Raw genomic sequence first — 22,344 nt, 5'->3', positions numbered from 1 at the left:
GGAAAACTGTTGAGGAGCCAAAGAAAAAAAAACCTACTACCAGCAATTGGTGATGTTCATGGGTTGATATTCTTAGTTTTATTTTATTGTCATTGCATTTAATACAACAAAGTAAAAAGAAAGCTCCTCACACTCACTCCCACACATGCACACAGGCAGACATCTTCAAACATACAATAAATAAACTAAAAGATTTCATCGTTTATTTCATCCATGGGCAGTTCAGATGGTGGAGGTGAGGGGCCGTGGGATGTGGGCTTATGGACAGCTGAGAGGTAGCAGCGGTTCCTGCAGGAGGGCAGCAGAGAGAAGACATGGTGGAAGGAGTAAGGATGTCTCTGGTGGTCTGAGCTGAGTTTACTGCCCTCTGGAGCAGTTCTGTCTGCTTCTGCGCAGTTCCCAAATCAGGCTAAAAAAGTTCCCAAACCAGGCTAAAAAAGGAACATGTCAGTACACTCTCTGTAGAACAGTGGTAGGTTTTCAGCAGTCCAGGGGAGATGATGTTCTTCCTCAAAATCCTGAGGGTTCCAGACTTCGGGAGGGAAGTCAGCGTCAGGTGATGGTCGTGGGTTCCAGACTTCGGGAGGGAAGTCAGCGTCGGGTGATGGTCGTGGGTTCCAGACTTCGGGAGGGAAGTCAGCGTCGGGTGATGGTCGTGGGTTCCAGACTTCGGGAGGGGAGCCAGCGTCGGGTGATGGTCGTGGGTTCCAGACTTCGGGAGGGGAGCCAGCGTCGGGTGATGGTCGTGGGTTCCAGACTTCGGGAGGGGAGCCAGCGTCGGGTGATGGTCGTGGGTTCCAGACTTCGGGAGGAGAGCCAGCGTCGGGTGATGGTCGTGGGTTCCAGACTTCGGGAGGGGAGCCAGCGTCGGGTGATGGTCGTGGGTTCCAGACTTCGGGTGGGGAGCCAGCGTCGGGTGATGGTCGTGGGTTCCAGACTTCGGGTGGGGAGCCAGCGTCGGGTGATGGTCGTGGGTTCCAGACTTCGGGAGGGGAGCCAGCGTCGGGTGATGGTCGTGGGTTCCAGACTTCGGGAGGGGAGCCAGCGTCGGGTGATGGTCGTGGGTTCCAGACTTCGGGAGGGGAGCCAGCGTCGGGTGATGGTCGTGGGTTCCAGACTTCGGGAGGGGAGCCAGCGTCGGGTGATGGTCGTGGGTTCCAGACTTCGGGAGGCATTTTTCAAACTCATGTTTTCACAAGACTTTGGATTAATCAGCTGAAACTAAATAAAAATAAAATAAATAAATAAATAAATCACTTTTAAGGGTCGACTTCATTTTAAAACTGAGCGATGCTTCGTTTGGAACATTCAGGTTTACTGAAACCCGCAACCGGTCCTGTTTTTCTGAGGAAAAGCCCCTTTCTTTTTCCCTATTTCCCACCTTAAAGTGTGTGTGTGTGTATCCATTTATTTTCATTTCATTTATTAGCTCTTTCCTGTGATAACTTATTGAATCGCAACAACCTGTATTAGTTTTTCTTTGTAAATGCACATTTTCCAGGATAAAAAGGAAAAGCATCCTCTGGTTTGTTCTGTGCTCCGACTGGTTTCCATTCACCTCCAACCACAGAACCAGCAGCTTCAGAAACATGCCCAGTAAAACAAGGCCAGGGATTGGCCAAGCTGAAGCAAACATCAACAAAACCTGGTCAGGTTCCGACTTCCCTTCCTCAGCTCTGCTGGGCCGGACCCGACCGAACCGCTGGATGAAGGAGGTAAAAGTAAGACTGCTTTTAGGTTTTAATAATAAACAACACAAGTTATAATAGACAAGTTAGTGGGATTGTTTCATGTTTCCATGATATCTGAAGAGCTTTCCTCCCTCTCAGAGACGTTCCCAGTTTTCAGGAGGAGTTAGCGGTGGCTGGGCTCGTCCACAGCAGAGTCACTCTCATCAGAAGCCCACACCACACCACCGTCCTGCAGACCAGCCAGCTCCATGTCCGGCTGCACGTCGTCCTCGTCGGACTGGACAAGCTGCTCTTCGCTTTCCTCGCTGCATGCTTCTTCCTGCTGACTGGACTGCTGGCTGTTAGTGGGAGGAGCTTGACTGGATGCTTCAGAGGAGCAGGATGGAAGGTCTGGACCTGTCGGAGAAGACAAGTTTTTACCCAGAGTTCCTCAGTGACACACAACCATGCTGATGTACTTCATCATTCAGTTTCAGACGTCTTCCAGCGAGTTTAAAAAGCCATGAAGCTTGAATTGGTGCCAAAGCAGCAACCGGCTGCTGAGATACTCGCGTCAATGGCAGATGTGATAGAAATCAGTATCACCGGACTTTGTAGGGAATCATAAGAAAAAGGAGTTTTATTTAGCTGGCTGAGGGAAAAATGGCTCTTTGGATTGGAAAGGCTGCAGACCCCTGCACTAAACACACAAACAGGTTTAGCAGCAGTTTTCTCTTTAAACAGCAACAGTTAAAATATTTCTTCATATATAAAATCAAATATTTATGAGAAAGAAGGATGAAATGTTCAGGATTTACTAACTAAAAGGTAAAAAGTCAGCAGGATGGATTTAAAGCTGTGAAGCTGCTTCCTTCTAAACACAGAAGGAACAATATGTGATGAATATCAGCATCAGGTGAACAGACAGAAAGCAGGATGAGAATCTCACAGCTTCTAGATGGTGAGGAGAGAGAAATATTCACAATATGCACAATAACTTCCATCCATGCACCTTCACTGCTTCATTATCCACATTTCTGGATATAAATTCTCTAAACTTTCATTCTTAGCTTGACTGTTTAGCTTCACCTCTGCACCTGCAGCCTCCGCTACCGGGAGTTAAGGGTTAACATCTGGTTTCCGGGTGTAGCGTCAGGTCTGTAGATGTAACTATAAACATGTGTGGTATCCACAGAAAGTCCAGAATCTCAGCTACCAGCTCAGTAAAACCATTTCTATCACCAACAAACTAAAAAGTTGCCTCTTTTCTTTGCACAGGTTCTAAGAAGGGTGAACCAGCTCCAAACTCCCCCTGTGTGTATGACAACATCCTGGGTTGGAGTCTGTGTGCAAATGTGTTTTCATTGCAAAATGCAAGAAACACTTATATGCAGGAATATGGCCGTTTACGTGCTGGAGGCAAAGAGAAGTTTCTGTTTTGCAATGAAAAATGTCAAATTAAAAAGCAAATGAAACTGTTGATATGAAATGACGGCATGTCAATGTGAGAATATAAAAATGTTTTTGTTATATTTACATACTAGAAAAAGAAAGTTCAACGCGTTCACATAGGACATATGCATTTGATTAAAAAGGGGGAGGAGGTATTTTAACACTATACTGCACCATTTACACAACGTAATCTCATACGTAGAATGTGAAAAAACCCAAAACTGTAATTCAAAGCGATTTTATTAAGTTTAGAAACAAACACAATGCAACATGTCAACCAAAATAAAATTACAACTTTGTGCACCTTTATTCAGTGAATGCAGGCACCTGGAACACAGTTCTTACTGAGCTGGTCCGCGGTCATCATGGCTACAGAATGCGAGTCATCATTCCAGCATCTGTGTGTGTGTGTGTGTGTGTGTGTGGTGCTGCACATCTGCTGCTGATGGACAACATGAAGGCTTCAGGATGACCTTCGACTGAATCGAAAAACGTAGCGGGGTATGACGTCCTCCTTTGTTGGCCTGTCACACTGACAGCAGAGCTCTGGCTCGGGAATCTGCTTCAGCTGCTTCAGGAAACACCATCAAACAGCAGCTGCATCGGCTCATCCACACAGTCTGTGGGCAAAAACAGAGAAAGTCTCTGCATCAGTAACACAGACAGCCGATTGTAAAATTATAAGCGACTGCTCTTCAGATAAATGAAAACATGCCAGGATCAGACTACACGGGTTGTTTCACGATGGTCACCATGTCAGATTAAACGGGACTGGCACTACATCACTACAAATATCACCAATCAGTCACCGATCGCAACCCTGCGTGTTCATGGGTCACCGGGGTGCGTCGCACCAAACAGCCGGTCATGGATACGGTAGCTCTGTGTGGTAGCGGGCCTTTGCTCAGACAAAAAAAACTAAGAGAAGGAAAACGATTATGGAGCCTTTTACAAATGTCGCAGAGCAACACACCCTGGAGAATTTAAACGAAATATGGGGGCCATTTGTAAATCACATGGGGCTCAACGTTTCTACTAGTCCCATTAGCATGTAGCGTCAGTCCGATTAGCAGTTAGCTGCAGTCTACCATCATTTCAGGCTCTCATGCACAATAAAGCATAGTGTTACACAAGCGGCGAGACTTACCGATCGCAGTGCAGGTGAGTCTCTGACAGAAGGAAGCATCTCTTTCCAAAACGGTTGATGCCATCTTGGCCTGGTATAAATGTTCAGCACAGAGATGAAGAGCAGCAGGGAGAGTCGCAGGAACATCGTTTCATGTGGATAAATTGAATCCACTGGTCCGTGGCGGTTTGGTCCACCAACGCAGACTCTGAAAACACTTTCATGTTGAGTTTGGCAACCAACAGCAGCGCATTGGACATGCCGTGGACATGCCGTGGACACGCCGTTTGGACATCTTTCACACAGCTTGTCAGTAATGGCGGCACGCAGCAGGCTTTTTTTTTCCAAACTTTATTCAAATGCTGGCTAAGCAGAAAATTTCAGGTGGTGGAAAAAAAGGCGGGCTTATGCAAATAGCTTCCTACAGTGACGGAAACATAAGAATAAAAATCCCCCGTTTTGTGGTGCCCACTCTTGTGGTTTAAAGGAAGAGTGGGCTTGGTTTTTGACTCGTTTCAGTAAACCTCCATTCATTTGCAAACACTGTGCTTCCTCATTGAGCCACACCTCTGCACTCGCGCCCATAACACATAATCCAGTTTTACCTGAGGTCAGAGATGATCCGGTACTGAAATCATCTGCAGTGGAATTTAGGAAGTCATCCAAAGCCTCCTGGTCTGATATGTTAGCCACCATCATCTGATCCAGATTACTCACATCAGCTGCTGCCGACTCTGGAAACACACACGCAAGCAATCTTATCCAACCGTTTTCTATACCACCTAGTCCAGTTCAGGGGAAGCTGGAGCCCATCTCAGGCCAGTACACCGGGACAGGTCGCCAGCCCATCACGGAGACAGTCCCCGCGAGCATTTAGATGAATCTCTTTAGATAGTGGGAGGAAACCGGAGTACCCCGAGAGAACCTAGCATACATGGGAAAAACATGTAAATTCCACACCGAAAGGCCACTGTTTGAACCCCTCCCCCCAGCCGAGGCTCGAACCAGTGACCTTGCTGTGAGGTGCTAACTTCCATGCAGCCTAATCTTAGCATATTACACAAACTATATTGCCAAAAGCATGAACTCATCCACCCAAGTAACTGAATCCAGGTGTTCTAATCACTTCCATGGCCACAGGTGTATCAAGCCCGAGGCATGCAGACTGTTTCTACAAAATCTGAAGGAATAGGTCGCTTTCAGGAGCTCAGTGAATACCAGCGTGGTACGTTATAGGAAGCCCCCAGTGCAGCCAGTCCAGTTGTGAAATTTACACACTCCTAAGTATTCCCCCGTCAGCTGTCAGTGGCATCATAACGAAGTGGAAGCGACTGGGAACGACAGCAATTCAGCCACCAAGCGGTCTGACCCCGTAAATTGACTGAGGGGGGTCGGCGGATGCTGAGCACATAGTGAGCTAAAGTCTGCATCTTTCTGCAGAGTTGAATGCTACAGACCTCCACACTTCATATATCCTTCAGATCAGCTCTAAAACAGAGCAAAGAGAGCGTGGATCGGGTTTCCACGGCAGCAGCTGCATCCAAGCCGTACATCACCAGAAGCTACGGATGCAGCAGTGTCACTGGACTCTGGATCAGTGGAGAGACGAATCTGCTTCCCCATCTGGTGATCCAACGGAAGAGCCTGGGTCTGGCTGTATTGTCCCAAATGTAAAGTTTGGTGGAGGGGGGATTTTGGGTTTGGGGTTTTATTTAGGAGTTGGGCTTGGCCCCCTCTTTCCAGTGAAAGGAACTCTGAATGCTTCAGCAGACCGAGAGATTTTGGTCAATTCCATGATCCCGACTTTGTGGGAACAGTTTGGGAATGGACCTTTGCTGTTCCAACATGAACAGGTCCATAAAGACCTGGAGTGAGTCTGGCGTGGATGGACCTGATCAGCCTGCACAGAGTCCTGACCTCAACCCGAGCACGGAGGCTGAGAGCCTGGACTTCTGGTCCAGCATCAGTGTCTGACCTCACACACGTGCTTCTGGAGGAATAGTCCAGAATTCCTATAAACACTCCTAAAGCTGTGGAAAGTCTTCCCAGGAGGGTTAAGCTGTCAGAGCTGCAAAGAGTGGGTCACCGTCCTAATGAATAATCTATTAAGTTCATACGAGAGTCAAGGCAAGTGAGACAGTACTTATGACAACATAGTGTCCTACAACAAACCACCAACAGCAGGAGTCAGAAGCTGTGTTAATGTGACCAACGTCAGGTGATGTGTGAACTTCTGATTAACAGCTGCTTACTGAGGCAAAGCTCAGCCAGACCTGAACACTGCAGACAGGACAAAAGCAGCTGGGAAAGGACCAGATGTTTGGAGGGTTTTTTTCCTGGTTACCCTGAGGATTTTCTACACTGAGACGCTGGACGCAAACATTTCTGGAGTTCTGGATAAAAGTCAGTTATTCAGTTTGATTTACTGCACAGTCACAGGAGGTTCTGCAGCCAGAATTTCTCCATCTGTGTTGCTTTCATTTCATTCTGGATAGCAGGAAGAAGATAAATCAGTTATCCCTACCTACTCTGCAGAAGAAGACAATTTCACACAGGTCATTTAGCATTTCTAAGCATTGTTGTAGAGAAGAAGTAAAACTGGATTTCTGATTTCACTCTACAGTACCACTCCTGAGGGATCTTCTAACTTACCTGCTCTGTTCTGAAGGTGTCCAGTGGACAGGTACGTCTCCACGTCCTGGTTAAAAGCTTCTTCATAGACCTTCTGTCGTTCTCTCAGTTTCTGCTGCAGAGCCTGCTCCAGTTCTGCCACCCTCTGAGCATGCTCGGCGTTTAGTTCCACTACAAAAAGGAAGACATCACACACTTACACCTCTGTTCATGTCCTGATCCAGACATCTTCAAACACAGAAATCCAGTATCCGAGTTAGAACCCAAGTCGGTCCAGTTTTAAGAAGCTGAAAGGGAATATCGGGTCTGAGCGGTTTTTAATTTTTCATCAGTCTGGATCTCTTAGAGAAGCTTTCCGTCTTGTCTTTCAGTGTTCAGGAATAGTTCTCCAGGAACCTCAAAGGACTTTCCTGGAATAGTTCTCCAGGATCGTGAAGGATTTTCCAAAGTTCTTCTTTGGATGCTTCTTCCTTTTGTTCTGTTGAGTCCTGGTTCTGGGGAGGACCCATCCCTCCATCAGACCTGTTGAGTCCTAGTTCTGGGTTGAGTCCTAGTTCTGGGTTGAGTCCGGGTTCTGGTTCTGATGGAGGTTTTCCGTCCTGGTTTTGATGGAGGTTTTCATTCCTGGTTCTGGTCCTGATGGAGGTTTTCCTTCCTGGTCCTGATGGAGGTTTTCCTTCCTGGTTCTGGTTCTGATGGAGGTTTCCTTCCTGGTTCTGGTCCTGATGGAGGCTTTCCTTCCTGGTTCTGGTTCTGGTTCTGATGGAGGTTTTCCTTCCTGGTTCTGGTTCTGATGGAGGTTTTCCTTCCTGGTTCTGGTCCTGATGGAGGCTTTCCTTCCTGGTTCTGGTTCTGATGGAGGCTTTCCTTCCTGGTCCTGATGGAGGTTTTCCTTCCTGGTCCTGATGGAGGTTTTCCTTCCTGGTTCTGGTTCTGATGGAGGTTTCCTTCCTGGTTCTGGTCCTGATGGAGGCTTTCCTTCCTGGTTCTGGTTCTGGTTCTGATGGAGGTTTTCCTTCCTGGTTCTGGTTCTGATGGAGGTTTTCCTTCCTGGTTCTGGTCCTGATGGAGGTTTTCCTTCCTGGTCCTGATGGAGGTTTTCCTTCCTGGTCCTGATGGAGGTTTTCCTTCCTGGTCCTGATGGAGGTTTTCCTTCCTGGTTCTGGTTCTGATGGAGGTTTCCTTCCTGGTTCTGGTCCTGATGGAGGCTTTCCTTCCTGGTTCTGGTTCTGGTTCTGATGGAGGTTTTCCTTCCTGGTTCTGGTTCTGATGGAGGTTTTCCTTCCTGGTTCTGGTCCTGATGGAGGCTTTCCTTCCTGGTTCTGGTTCTGATGGAGGTTTTCCTTCCTGGTCCTGATGGAGGTTTTCCTTCCTGGTTCTGGTCCTGATGGAGGTTTTGCTTCCTGGTTCTGGTTCTGATGGAGGTTTCCTTCCTGGTTCTGGTCCTGATGGAGGCTTTCCTTCCTGGTTCTGGTTCTGGTTCTGATGGGAGGTTTTCATTCCTGGTTCTGGTTCTGATGGAGGTTTTCCTTCCTGGTTCTGGTTCTGATGGAGGTTTTCCTTAGCTAGGTCATTATTTTTATGAACTGGTTTATATGAACACAGTTATTATGAACTGGACTGACGTGGATCGTCTGATGAATTTGTTTTAACTAGATTGATTTGGACTTCTAACAGTCTTGAGATAATTGTTCTTAATTGTTGCTGTATAAATAAAGCTTATTTGAACTGGATGCGACACCAGGTGTTAAACAGGTAAGAACTGTTTTGTCTCACTGGTTTGTGAGGATGAACATACATATTTACAAAAACAGAGAAATTCACCTTCCAGTAACTCCATCTCCTTCCTGTGAAACACAGACAAGACAAATATTATTTTTTATTACATGATGTTCATTCATTCAGATTATTCAAATTTAAATAAGTGGGAATTAAAGTATTCTTCTTCAGGTTTACATGGTAAAAAATCACGTTTAATGACCTTTATTTAATTCTGCTTTATTTATTTATTTATTTATTTTTTAACTTGTCCTGTCCAGCATCATAGCAGCAAAATGATAATCTGGTTGCTGTATCGTGCTGAACAAATTTGCTCTGCCAAGGGGAGGCCTATGGGTAAGGCTCCTCTTGATAATCTGATTCATTTATTTATTTATTTACTTTGAATCACAGAATCTATGTAATCTTGCTGGACCTGACCGGAGGGGACAGAAAAAGATGGAAAATAGTAAAAAGAGCAAAAGAGAAGGAAGAAAGGAGACAAAAAGGTCACAGACAGACGGAAACGACCCTTCAATCCACACCATCACCAGACAACAAACTGTTACACCTGTACATGAACACACCAGAAAATTCCTACAACTTTTACAAAAGCAGAAACACACACACAGAAAAAAACTAGTCATTAAGAGTTTTTAAATAATAACCAAATCAAAAGGACATAACAGCGACCAGATACTAACTCACAGGAAAAAAAATAAATAAATAATTATCGCTTAGTATTAAAATCCACTGACTGACTCAGTGACTGTGTCAGCATGCCTAGGAGGACCAGGCCCCCCCAGACAGCCACCCGGCGTAGGCCAGCACACACCCCGATGTTCCAGCCGCACACCCCGGGAACCAGGGTGCTATCGGCCCCCTCCCCTCACTCCCCACCTACTTTAATTCTGCTTTAGACCTGGGGGCTGGGAAGGGTTCTTATTGGACGGGGGGACGTGACGTATTTACATCTACTGGAAGAAAACAAACTCCAGTTCCTGCTTCACTGTGGTCAGCTAGGGAGGCGAAGGGAGGTCGAGGACCTTATCGTCATGGCGACAGGACAAGGGAACGAGCATGCTCAGAACGACCGGGATTCATTTAAAGTGGAATGAATGTTGACATGATGGAGGAATTATTCCGTTCGGATTTATAATCAGAATAAACCTCCACTTACTTTGGATTTAAATTTAATTCGGAATAGTCAATTTCATTTGGAATTAGGTGTTTACAAGACCATTTTAAAGAGGATTTAATCTTTATTCTGGATTAAATGGGAATTAAAACTCACGTAAACATGGCCACAGTGAGCCACACAAAGCTCCAAGTTTAATAGCCTACGTCTTGTCCTAGCCATCATTCAGGAGAGCAGCTACAACCTGTGGAAGCTTGTGCAGGTTTTCCATGTTTCCCTGCTCCAACATACCTGATTGGAATTAATGTGCAAAACTTGATTGTTGGAGCCATTTAATTTGAGTCAGGTGTGTTGGAGCAGGTCAACATGAAAAGCTGCCAGACTGCAGCCCTCATGGGACCAAACAAAGTAGTCCTGCATCAGCAGGTGTAGAGCTGAGGATCACCATCAACACCTGGGGGTACTCCATGAAAGCCGCCCAAGGAAGAGAGACTCACCTGAAAACGTCACACCCAAACCAGCTCCATCTCCTGATTAAGCCTCAAGTCGTTCCAGGAAGGCAGCTCAGCCTGATTTAATCCAGACTGGTTCCAGACACACTTCCATGGTCTGACTTAGCGCAGCAGCGGGACTCTAACAAGCCCAGAAGATGGATGATGATGAGACTACCGGTAAAATCAGAGCTCCATTCTTCCCGTCAGCAGATCAAAAGCTGCTGATGGATCTGTACAAAGAACTGATTCTCACCAAACAAGGATGGCAGGAACCCACCCACAGACCAAAGCCTGGGTTATGCACGTTTCCATGGTTACAACCATTACACTGATCTCAGGGCAGTGGTAGCCCAATGGTTTCAGAGGTGGCTTTGGGCTTGGTAAACCCAGTTCAACCCCCCCACCAGTAATCTTAGTTGAGTTTAATGGAAGTGTTATTGTTGTGTAGATTAAGGCCCAATCCCATTTCACCCCTTAGCCCTACCCCTCTGTTTTGCGCGTTCACGTGAAGGTGTAGGGGTGTCCCAATTCCTTTTAGGACAGAGGGGTAGGGGTAAGGGGTAGGGCTATATACCCCTTCAAACAAAGATTTTTCAGAGGCCCACTTGAAACGGAGGGGTATGAAAAATTTCCTGTTCTATATGAGAAAGCAAGTGTTTCTACGCACATCACACTTTCTTGAGGTGCAGGGCAACACACACTCGCACAAAAAAAAAAAAAAAAAAAAAAAGCCACAGAGAAAAAGAGAGTATACCAGCACACACAATTAATTTTAATTGCATGCAAAATTCATACATTACGTCCCACATATGCCTGTCCATAAGCAATAAGTCAATTAATTGTACTGCAAGGAAAAAATGAGCGCAACAAGTTTGCCGCCGCAAGTTTTTATTAGTCCCCCCATCTTACTTCACCATAGACTGTGTATGACAACAGGTTTCACTATGCAGTATCTGGACTGAACTTTCTTGTGGAGCGATCTCTCTCATGTCATGTTTGACAGCAGCATGTTGCAGCACGAGACCGTGGTGAACCACTAACCTGTGCGAGCCGGTACGCTGCATTTGTTTACAGGGCTACTGTCACGCATCGGTCGTGAGACTCATGCATTTGAATGGCTTCTTACGCTCTCATGCTAATTTCTCACGCTGGAATACACATCAAGAGCAAGGCCGGCTAATGGAGAGGTTCTAGAGGATTCCCAGTGGGCCGCATTACTTTTGTGCCGGTGTCCCGGGGTATATGTTAAAAAGACGCAGCGTCGCGTCGCAGCAGCGTCGCGTCGCAGCAGCGGTTCGCTCACCGCTCATAGATCAGACTGACACGCAGTGATGATGGAGATATTTCAGCTTCACAAACAGCAACGACGCACAATATATTTTTTCTAGTTTTTTTAAATACAGTCGGCATCTTAAAGTTCTTTAAATTCTAAATGAAATTCTCCACATTTATAAGCTGCTCCTTCGGTGGCATGCAGTTAGATGTTGCAACTCATTGCATATAATGTTTTACTTTAGCAAAATTAAGGTTTTTATTTATTTTAGAAGTAATTAAAATACTATTATCTGATTTTAAATGATTTTTATATCAACTTATTACATGACGTTTTACAGCGTGTAAAATTTATCTGGAGGAACAATATTTTCTTCTTTCCACCTGTCCGACATTCTTAGAGACGAGACCCTCACTTCAACCTGCTGACCATGTTAACCAGCCCTGTCTGGTTAACAACGGTTTCCTGTGATGGGACAGATTTACTTCTGAACCAGATCACCTGCTTCAGACTACATGGGTGGAAACAATCAGAGTCCAACCTTTTCTGTTTCTTGTAGACTTCCAGCTGGTTCATGTGATGTTTTTTGACGGACTGTTGGTCACACTGAAAACACAGAGTTTCCAGGTAAACCAGTCTGCTCTCCATCTCCTCAAAGTCGCCCTCCAAATGAGCTGGAAAATAAAAATCATACATAGACATCACATATATGCACACATCTAATATCTAAAAACATACAAGCGTCTCCATCCAGAAGCTTCTTCAGCCCTGCTGCAGAAATCCTGCTCACAGGTAGAGCTCAGACTCTAAAAATGAAGATTTTATTCATGATTGACTTTTTTTCCTTTGTCGAATGATTTTCTCAAGTTGGACCAAATCATGCTTCCATTCACCTGCTGACATCATCTCTATGTTTTAGGCTCATCACCAGCCCTAAATTCCCATCCAAGCCACACGTCTGATACTTCAATATTCACAAACTATGAGATATCCTGGGTACCTTATCATCTTTGTCTGCTCTACAGAACTTCATCTGAAGCACCCATTGCTGGTTTTAGTGCTGGTGTTAGCTGGTTTTACCGGGGGAAGGTAAAACAGACCTATGTTAGCAGTGATGGCGTCCAGTTCGCTGATGAAGTCCGGCAGGTTCTGCAGCTGTTCCTGCAGCTGGCTCAGAGCTGCTCGTCTCCTCTCCCAGTGGGCTGAGAGCATCACTATGTCACCATCTGCTGCCTAAAAACCCAGCCAGGAAATATGTGTTTACGGTCACAGCTAACGACCACAAAAATGATCATATATCATCTGAAAACATAAAGGTACTGTCATCTGGAAACTCAGAAAATAGATGATCTATTTCTAATGAAAGAGGAACAGTTGCTGTTATTTATGATGTAATTAGCAGCTCTGCAGTCCTCTGATAAAACTCTAGTTTATGCTGAAGCCTTCACCCTGCTGAAGAAACACGTCTTACTTCTGCTGCTTGGGCACAGTCTTTAGTTCTTTTATGGAGCAGAAACCAGCTCTCCTCATACCTGCAGAAACACATTTAAACATCTTTATTACATTAAAACTGTTTGACATCACCACCCTCACATCAAACTGTCAGACTTCCAATTTCCTCTTTAGCAACCCCCAACGACAGCTAATCCAGCATCGTCTTCGTCCCGTCTCTTCTCTGAGACCTCCCCCAACGACAGCTAATCCAGCATCGTCTTCGTCCCGTCTCTTCTCTGAGACCTCCCCCAACGACAGCTAATCCAGCATCGTCTTCGTCCCGTCTCTTCTCTGAGACCTCCCCCAACGACAGCTAATCCAGCATCGTCTTCGTCCCGTCTCTTCTCTGAGACCTCCCCCAACGACGGCTAATCCAGCATCGTCTTCGTCCCGTCTCTTCTCTGAGACCTCCCCCAACGACGGCTAATCCAGCATCGTCTTCGTCCCGTCTCTTCTCTGAGACCTCCCCCAACGACGGCTAATCCAGCATCGTCTTCGTCCCGTCTCTTCTCTGAGACCTCCCCCAACGACGGCTAATCCAGCATCGTCTTCGTCCCGTCTCTTCTCTGAGACCTCCCCCAACGACGGCTAATCCAGCATCGTCTTCGTCCCGTCTCTTCTCTGAGACCTCCCCCAACGACGGCTAATCCAGCATCGTCTTCGTCCCGTCTCTTCTCTGAGACCTCCCCCAACGACGGCTAATCCAGCATCGTCTTCGTCCCGTCTCTTCTCTGAGATCTCCCCCAACGACGGCTAATCCAGCATCATCTTCATCCCGTCTGTTCTATGAGATCTCCCCTAACGACGTCTAATCCGGCATTGTCTTCATCCCGTCTCTTCTCTGAGATCTCCCCCAACGACGGCTAATCCAGCATCATCTTCATCCCGTCTCTTCTCTGAGATCTCCCCTAACGACGTCTAATCCAGCATCATCTTCATCCCGTCTCTTCTCTGAGATCTCCCCCAACGACGGCTAATCCAGCATCGTCTTCATCCTGTCTGTTCTCTGAGATCTCCCCTAACGACGGCTAATCCGGCATCGTCTTCATCCCATCTCTTCTTTGAGACCTCCCCCAACGACGGCTAATCCAGAAATCAGAATCAGAAAGCCTTTATTGTCATTGTAAACCAGAGCATACAATGAGATTAGGGGGTGCTACTCTTTATGGTGTTTGCATCAAATAAAAAGAATATTCAAAAATGTTAAAAATGAAGGCAAGGGAGGAAATAACTGGAAATAAAATACTTAAAGTAAATATAAATATGGTAAGTACTAAAAAGCAGATATATACATATATTTACAATTGAATGTATTGCACAACGCGGTTTGAGTTTCACAGTGGTGTGATACTTGTTGCAGTCTATTTTACACGTGTGTGATGTTTCGTCTTGTTGAGTGTGTTCTCCTTGTTGTTTGGTTTGTTCATGGGAGTTCAGGGCACTGATGGCTCTGGGGAAAAAGCTGTCCCCGAGTCTGTTTGTACGGGCTTTGTGGGCTCTGTAGCGCCTACCAGAGGGCAGCAAGTTGAACAAGTGGTTGTTAGGGTGGAACGGGTCTTTGACGATTTTTGAGGCTCTGCTGTGGTACCGAGAGCTGGCTATTTGGTCCGGGGGGGGGGATACTGATCTCCTGATCAGTACTGATCTGTACTGATCTATTCAGTCTGTCTTGTAGTTTATTTAAGCTGCTAGTTTTCTTTCCTTCTGTGTTGTGGATAAAAAGTATTTTTAAAAAAATTAACTCGTGTACCGTCTCCTATTAAGGCTCCTGCAGACTTTAGGCTGTAATCTTTTGCTCCAGAGATCTAAGTCCAAGGATGGAAAACAGTGCTGGATGGGCTCCACGGTGGTTAGAAGAAGACACAGCAGGTAGCTACTGGATGTCATATGTGGATGACTTAAGGAGAAAGAATCCAGAGACAAAGTGACACTGGTAAAAGATGTCTTAGAGATAGTTTATGTCCTCGAGTCTGGTAAACAGGCTGATAACCAACAAGCTGAACCCCGAAAAAGACAGAGAGAAATGTCAGGATGCAAGCGGTACAGAGCAGTCCATGCAGAGTCAATATATAGAAAAATCAATATATAAAGATCCTCAAACATTACAGACACCTGTGAGTCTGGCCTTTTTAGGAGACGGTGCGCAGAGTTACTTTTATCACAGAAGTGGAATGAAGTGGCATTTAGCTGAGTATTATTATTACTGCATGACTGCATCATTGTAATTAATCATTGTAAACTCAGATTATATAAACATAATAATGATAACATGATCATTACTAGTTGGTATCACTATTATTACTACAGTCATTGTTAGTTGGATCATTATGAGTCCTTGGATGGCTGTAGCTCAGGAGGAAGAGCGGTCTTGGAATCAATCCACCAACCAACCTTCTGGTTGGTGGATCGATTCCAGGCTTCCCCTGACTCCATGCTGAAATGTCCTTGGGCAAGACACCGAACAATAATGAATGTGATGACTGAAAGCTTGTAATTAACTGGAAGCTTCTGCAGCCTCTCACTCACTTCGTGTTTCTTTCCTTTTCTTTTATTTCTATTTTTTAAATATTTTGTCATTATGTTCAATTAAAGTTTTTCATCGATCAATATCTATGCCGAGATGTGGGCTTTTTCTCTGACTGACCAGGGCTACATGGACTAACGCTAATCCTGTCCAAATTCACAGAGCCCGTTTCATGCAGGTCTTCTGTAAAGATGAATAAAGCTGGAACGTCCGGCCTGGCTCTCCCCATCCCTCCTGCTTGAGCTCCACTTTCCCATGTTGGAGCCAAACATTATTATCATGAAGACATCTTTTGGGATTAAAACTAAGAGATACATGTTGTAACCCTCTGTTTCCCTCTGGTTCATCTGCATCACACCACCACCTCATCAAGAGCTTTTCTGGTACAAATGCAGACCTCGTTGGAACCACTGGTCTTTATGGGAGCCAAGTCCAGTCCCAGTGAAGCACAAGGTCATTTCAGGGGTCCTGGTTATTGATTAGGGTTAAAGTTAGGCTGTACGGTGTTTGTGTGTGAGTGTTAACACCTGCTTAGGATTTCCAGTCCAGCCCTTAAATGAGGAAGACTTTCTTCAAACCTGAACAAGAAAGAGGGAAACGGGTATCAGAGGAACATTTCCTGCTTCACTTTGGCAGATTTTTCTGTCAGAAACTTTATCTTTAAGGTTTTTTCTTACACAACTAATGTTTAAGAACGAAGCTTAAACCAGCAGAAAAATAAAATGCTCAAATAAAACGAGAATAGTAACACCTCTTGTTAATCAGTGACATCACTACTAATATTATTGTTTTTTTTTTTTGTTTTGTGTTTTTTAAATGTTGGGGTTGTTACTTGAAGAAAAAAATGAACAGCAAAGATTGTGTAATGTTGTAATGTTTCACTGATGTGCTGTTGAAGAATTACAAATAAAATTATAAAAAAAATAATAATAAAACGAGAATACGAAAATAAATTCAACCCAACTCCAAAAAAGTTAGGTTGCTGTGTAAACTGTAATTAAACAGAATGAAATGTCTAATTCTCATCCTCCCATCTTTTATTCCCAGAAGAAGCTCACCAACATCTCAGATGCTGAAACGGCAACGTTTCACCATGTGATGAAAATATGAATCTGATGCAGCAACACGTCTGGAAAAAGTTGGAACAGCAAAATGCTGGAAAAGTACCTGGTACAAACCAGAAACACCTGGAGGAGCATTTGACAACTAACCAGGTTACCTGGCAACAGGTCAGTAACATGACTGGTATAAAAGGAGCATTTCAGAGAGGCAGAGTCTCTCAGATGGAAAGATGGACAGAGCTTCACCAATCTGAGACAAACTGGATCTAAAACTGTGGAACAATTTCAGAAAAATGTTCCTGAAACTTAGAAGATCCTCCATCTACAGAAGATTCTGAGAATCATGAGGAATCTCTGTATGCATGGGACCAGGCTGGATGCTGGTGATCTTCTCCATTACAAGCAGACATGATTCTCTACTGGAAACCACTGCATGGACTCAGGAAGACTTCCAGAAACCACTGTCTGTGGACACAGTTCACCCTGAAACCCACAAATGCAGGTTAAAGCTCCATCATGCAGAGAAGTACATGGAGGTTTTAGCGCAGGGCTACTCAATTCGGTCCTACGAGGACCGCAATCCAGCAGGTTTTCCATGTATCCCTGCACCAACACACCTGAGTCAAATTAGGTGGCTCTAACAGCCAATCAGGTTATACACAATGACTCATTAATTTGACTCCTCACTTCCCAGACGTTTCCAGACACCATGTTGAATATCACCCTGGAACTACTTTTTACACCGTGCTGAACACCACCCTGGAACTACTTTTTACACCATGCTGAACATCACCCTGGCACTACTTTTTCCACCATGCTGAACATCACCCTGGAACTACTTTTTACACCATGCTGAACACCACCCTGGAACTACTTTTTACACCAAGCTGAACACCACCCTGGAACTACTTTTTACACCATGCTGAACACCACCCTGGAACTACTTTTTACACCATGCTGAACATCACCCTGGAACTACTTTTTACACCATGCTGAACATCACCCTGGAACTACTTTTTACACCATGCTGAACATCACCCTGGAACTACTTTTTACACCATGCTGAACATCACCCTGGAACTACTTTTTACACCATGCTGAACACCACCCAGGAACTACTTTTTACACCATGCTGAACATCACCCTGGAACTACTTTTTACACCGTGCTGAACACCACCCAGGAACTACTTTTTACACCATGCTGAACATCACCCTGGAACTACTTTTTACACCGTGCTGAACACCACCCAGGAACTACTTTTTACACCATGTTGAATATCACCCTGGAACTACTTTTTCCACCGTGCTGAACACCACCCTGGAACTACTTTTTACACCATGCTGAACATCACCCTAGCACTACTTTTTACACCGTGCTGAACATCCCCCTGGAACTACTTTTTACACCCTGGAACTACTTTTTACACCGTGCCAAACATCACCCTGGAACTACTTTTTACACCATGCTGAACATCATCCTGGAACTACTTTTTACACCATGTTGAATATCACCCTGGAACTACTTTTTACACCATGTTGAATATCACACTGGAACTACTTTTTACACTGTGCCGAACATCACCCTGGAACTACTTTTTACACCATGCTGAACATCACCCTGGAACTACTTTTTACACCATGTTGAATATCACCCTGGAACTACTTTTTACACCGTGCCGAACATCACCCTGGAACTACTTTTTACACCATGCTGAACACCACCCTGGAACTACTTTTTACACCCTGGAACTACTTTTTACACCGTGCTGAACATCACCCTGGAACTACTTTTTACACCGTGCTGAACATCACCCTGGAACTACTTTTTACACCATGCTGAACACCACCCTGGAACTACTTTTTACACCCTGGAACTACTTTTTACACCGTGCTGAACACCACCCTGGAACTACTTTTTACACCCTGGAACTACTTTTTACACCATGCTGAACATCACCCTGGAACTACTTTTTACACCGTGCTGAACACCACCCAGGAACTACTTTTTACACCATGTTGAATATCACCCTGGAACTACTTTTTACATCGTGCTGAACACCACCCTGGAACTACTTTTTACACCATGCTGAACATCACCCTGGCACTACTTTTTACACCATGCTGAACATCACCCTGGAACTACTTTTTACACCATGTTGAATATCACCCTGGAACTACTTTTTACATCATGCTGAACATCACCCTGGAACTACTTTTTATACCGTGCCAAACATCACCCTGGAACTACTTTTTACATCATGCTGAACATCACCCTGGAACTACTTTTTATACCGTGCCAAACATCACCCTGGAACTACTTTTTACATCATGCTGAACATCACCCTGGAACTACTTTTTATACCGTGCCAAACATCACCCTGGAACTACTTTTTACACCATGTTGAACATCACCCTGGAACTACTTTTTACACCATGTTGAACATCACCCTGGAACTACTTTTTATACCGTGCCAAACATCACCCTGGAACTACTTTTTACACCATGTTGAACATCACCCTGGAACTACTTTTTATACCGTGCCAAACATCACCCTGGAACTACTTTTTACATCATGCTGAACATCACCCTGGAACTACTTTTTACACCATGCTGAACATCATACTGGAACTACTTTTTACACCCTGGAACTACTTTTTCCAGACGTGTTGCCGCATCAGTTTCACTATCAGCTGTGATTTTCCATCACATGGTGAAATATTGAATCTGAGAATTTATTTTATGGATTGTTGAGATTTGTAAGTCGTTGCATTCTGTGTTTATTTACATTTCATAGTTTTACATTTCTGAATTAAAATGTAAAAAACACACAAATTTTCACACATCCAGGGTTTAATGATCACCTGGATCGCCTCCTTATTTTGGGGTCTCTTGATGCGTCTCCAAGGGTCTTCAAGCTGAAGGGAGGTGAACATGAGGAACATGTTTGAGTGTAGGAATGTAGAATAGTTTTGTAGCAGCATGAAGATTTTTGCATATTAAGCGAAAACACACCATTTGGCGAGTTACTTTTTAATGAATCCTGTTTAAATGTTACATAAAGTTAAATCACTTATTTTAATTTAACACGTAACGTCTTATTTCAGAATCATATTTCAAATTTAAAAGTTGGTGTTTGTCCTGAAAGCATTTAATTCTCTTTATTTCTGTAATCTTCTTAAGGTTCTAACTCCAAAAAACTTTATTTAAACTGATTTTGAACACACTAAAAGCATCACAAAGAGACTCAGCATCATCCTGGTGTTGTGTTTTGGTGTACCTTCCCTCTTGGGCCGAGTTCTCCGAAAATGCATTGCAATGTCTGTCATTTTCTAAGATAATCATACAAGATTTTTACATTACAAATATAAATAAATACATATTGCTATTATATATTGCTTGTGTGTGTGTGTATTTTAACGTTTCTTCTCTTTTTCCTGCAGAATAAACGGACTTGATCACATTCAGCTGGAAACAAACCTGTCACATGATCATCAGCTGAGTGCAATGACAGCTAGCTAAAAGGATCACATGACTAAATCCAACATTTGGGTAGTTGATACAGACACTAACAATAAAGTAAACTACTTTTTAAAGTTGGGCAAATTTACAAATTATCTCTACTCCATCTTACACACGTCCACGGAGACAACACCGCAGCGAAGGTAAAAGTTGTAGCTTTAGCCAAAGATGCTACTAGCACGTCTTCCTCGTGAACTACAGTTAAATACACACAAAGCCAGGTCTGAAGCTTTATACTAGAGTTTAATCATATCAGAAGGGGACGTGAGCCACACGATAAACTATTTGAGCAAAAACACAGAAAATACAAATAAACAATAAACAATCTACGAACCCCGAGGAGAAATCCTGCTGGACCAGGTGAAGTCTTTCTCTGAAGTTTTCAAACATTGTTCCTCAGTTTCTGCTTCAGGTGAGCTTTGTTAGTAAAAATATGACTTTAAACTAGTTAACAACAAGAAACTGCTGCATACTACAAGCGCTGTCGGCTTCTTCTTCTTCTTCTCTGCTTCTTCTTCTTCTTCTTCTGCGTTAGCGGATAGCAAACTGCTCCTTTACTGCCACCAACTGGTGACGACCGTGAACGTCTCACATAACTAACCCTTAAGTGATTTCTTTAGTTATCTTCAGTTTCGTTCATGGCGTTAACTGATCAACTGTTCATTGTTAATCTGTGGTATGTGTGTGTGCAGAGACGCCTGTTTAAAATACTTGTGGAGGCTAGAGGCAGCTGAAGTTTCTGCCTTCTAATAAAGGCCTTAAAATACATCAATGAATACATAAATAAATAGCTATTCTAAACATTTTAAACACATTTCTGCTTCGTTATACCACATTTTCTTTTGGATTATAAATGAAAATTAAATTAAATGAATTTTTTTTTATTATTAGCAGAAGGAAATTGCAACATTGTGGTAGGGTTTTATTTATTTGTTTATTTATTTCTTGTTTTTTTTAGTTTAGTTTAGTTTTTTGGGGTTTTATTTCGTTTTTTTTTTTTTTGCTTTTTTTCCAATTAGAAGAAGAAGGTGATGATTATGGTTTGCAGGGATTATCTTCTATACACCAGCTCCAACACACAGTCTGAGCCGACACCAACAGCAGGACTCATTCAGGGACATGACAGCGTGATTATTATCAGAAGCTCATCAAAGTTACCGACAACCATGTGACTGAGATGTGGCGGTAAAAACGGTTCCACTTGATATCCATAGTTCACCCCTCTCCCAGAGATCAACCAGGACATGTTTGGTATCAGTGGATTCTTTAGGCTCTCAGGATTGTGAAGATTCTGCTGTCATCACTAAAAAACTGAAGACAACAGACCTGAAAAAGCGTCATGGTAACACCAAGTGATCGTCTGTTAAACTAGATAAAACGCACTTTACCATTTAATTTCCAAAGCACTTTAAAAACAACATAACAGCTGATCAAAGATGTAATGAATGTAAAAATAAACAAACAATAAAAGTAATAAAAAAGAGCACAAACAAAGTATTACGATTAAAATGAAAGAAAGATCAAACAGAAGAATAAGACAAAAAATAGGGAATAGCCCATAATGAAGGATGAATAAGACAAAGTCTAATTATTAGAACTACTGTCGGAGCAAATGGGTCAGAGTTAAGGTCTTATGATAAACAATTCAATTCCATTATTGATGATGTCACAACTAATCGTTTCTGACTATTCAACTTCAAAAATCACCTTAAATGCCAATCCCTAGTTTCTGCCACTCTGCCTAACTTCAGGCTATGTCCACACAGCACTGAAGCCGGTTCAGTGTGAAAACGGTGGCGAAAACTAGGAGAAAGGCTTCACCATCCCCACAAAACTGCTGTAGTACATACTACCAGACTGTGGGGGGCGCTATGGTGATTAAAGAGTAACACTCCAGAGCTAGAACCAGACGTAGTTCATGTACAGATAATGACGTATCTGCTCCCACTGCTGATGGTACAGCAGCACTGTGGTGTACCAGCTGTGCATTTCGGTGCTAAAGCTGCACACGAGCCAGGACTGTCTGCAGCAGCACCATAACACAGCTGGTCACCGACGCCATGATTGTTGTGTTTGCCGTGCGTTTATCACACTGACGTCATACCCTCTGGTGGCTACGCTGTCCTCACAGGACCACAGACGGTGGAGGTCTCAGACCGATCCACCTTGGTAACTGGTTTCAGACATGTTTCATGGAGGCTC

General features: G+C 44.0%; 1 protein-coding gene across 4 annotated transcripts; it reads right to left on the bottom strand.

Annotated features, from left to right (window-relative positions):
* Positions 1-1,178: 1,178 nt before the first annotated feature.
* LOC121641841 (dysbindin-A-like) lies at positions 1,179-20,660 on the bottom strand. 4 transcript variants are annotated; one of them, XR_006010801.1, is made up of 11 exons: positions 20,477-20,660; positions 19,485-19,538; positions 16,088-16,138; positions 13,014-13,074; positions 12,643-12,775; positions 12,084-12,216; positions 8,704-8,726; positions 6,901-7,050; positions 4,854-4,982; positions 4,270-4,456; positions 2,826-3,742 (listed from the first exon to the last, which is right to left on the bottom strand). XR_006010801.1 is itself a non-coding variant. In XM_041988186.1 (10 exons), the coding sequence occupies exons 1-10, from the start codon at positions 20,530-20,532 to the stop codon at positions 1,855-1,857; spliced, it is 1,023 nt and encodes a 340-aa protein (XP_041844120.1). In that variant the 5' UTR covers positions 20,533-20,660; the 3' UTR covers positions 1,179-1,854. The 4 variants fall into 4 exon arrangements, 3 of the variants coding, with proteins under 3 accessions (XP_041844120.1, XP_041844121.1, XP_041844122.1); XM_041988186.1 differs by lacking the exons at positions 2,826-3,742; positions 4,270-4,456 and adding an exon at positions 1,179-2,087; XM_041988188.1 differs by having other exon boundaries at positions 2,823-4,456.
* Positions 20,661-22,344: the final 1,684 nt, after the last annotated feature.

Source organism: Melanotaenia boesemani, chromosome 6 (genome assembly GCF_017639745.1).
Source record: "Melanotaenia boesemani isolate fMelBoe1 chromosome 6, fMelBoe1.pri, whole genome shotgun sequence".
Classification (NCBI taxonomy): Eukaryota; Metazoa; Chordata; class Actinopteri; order Atheriniformes; family Melanotaeniidae; genus Melanotaenia; species Melanotaenia boesemani.
Note: the sequence above shows the minus strand (reverse complement) of the source record. Positions and strands in the feature narration are given on the sequence as shown.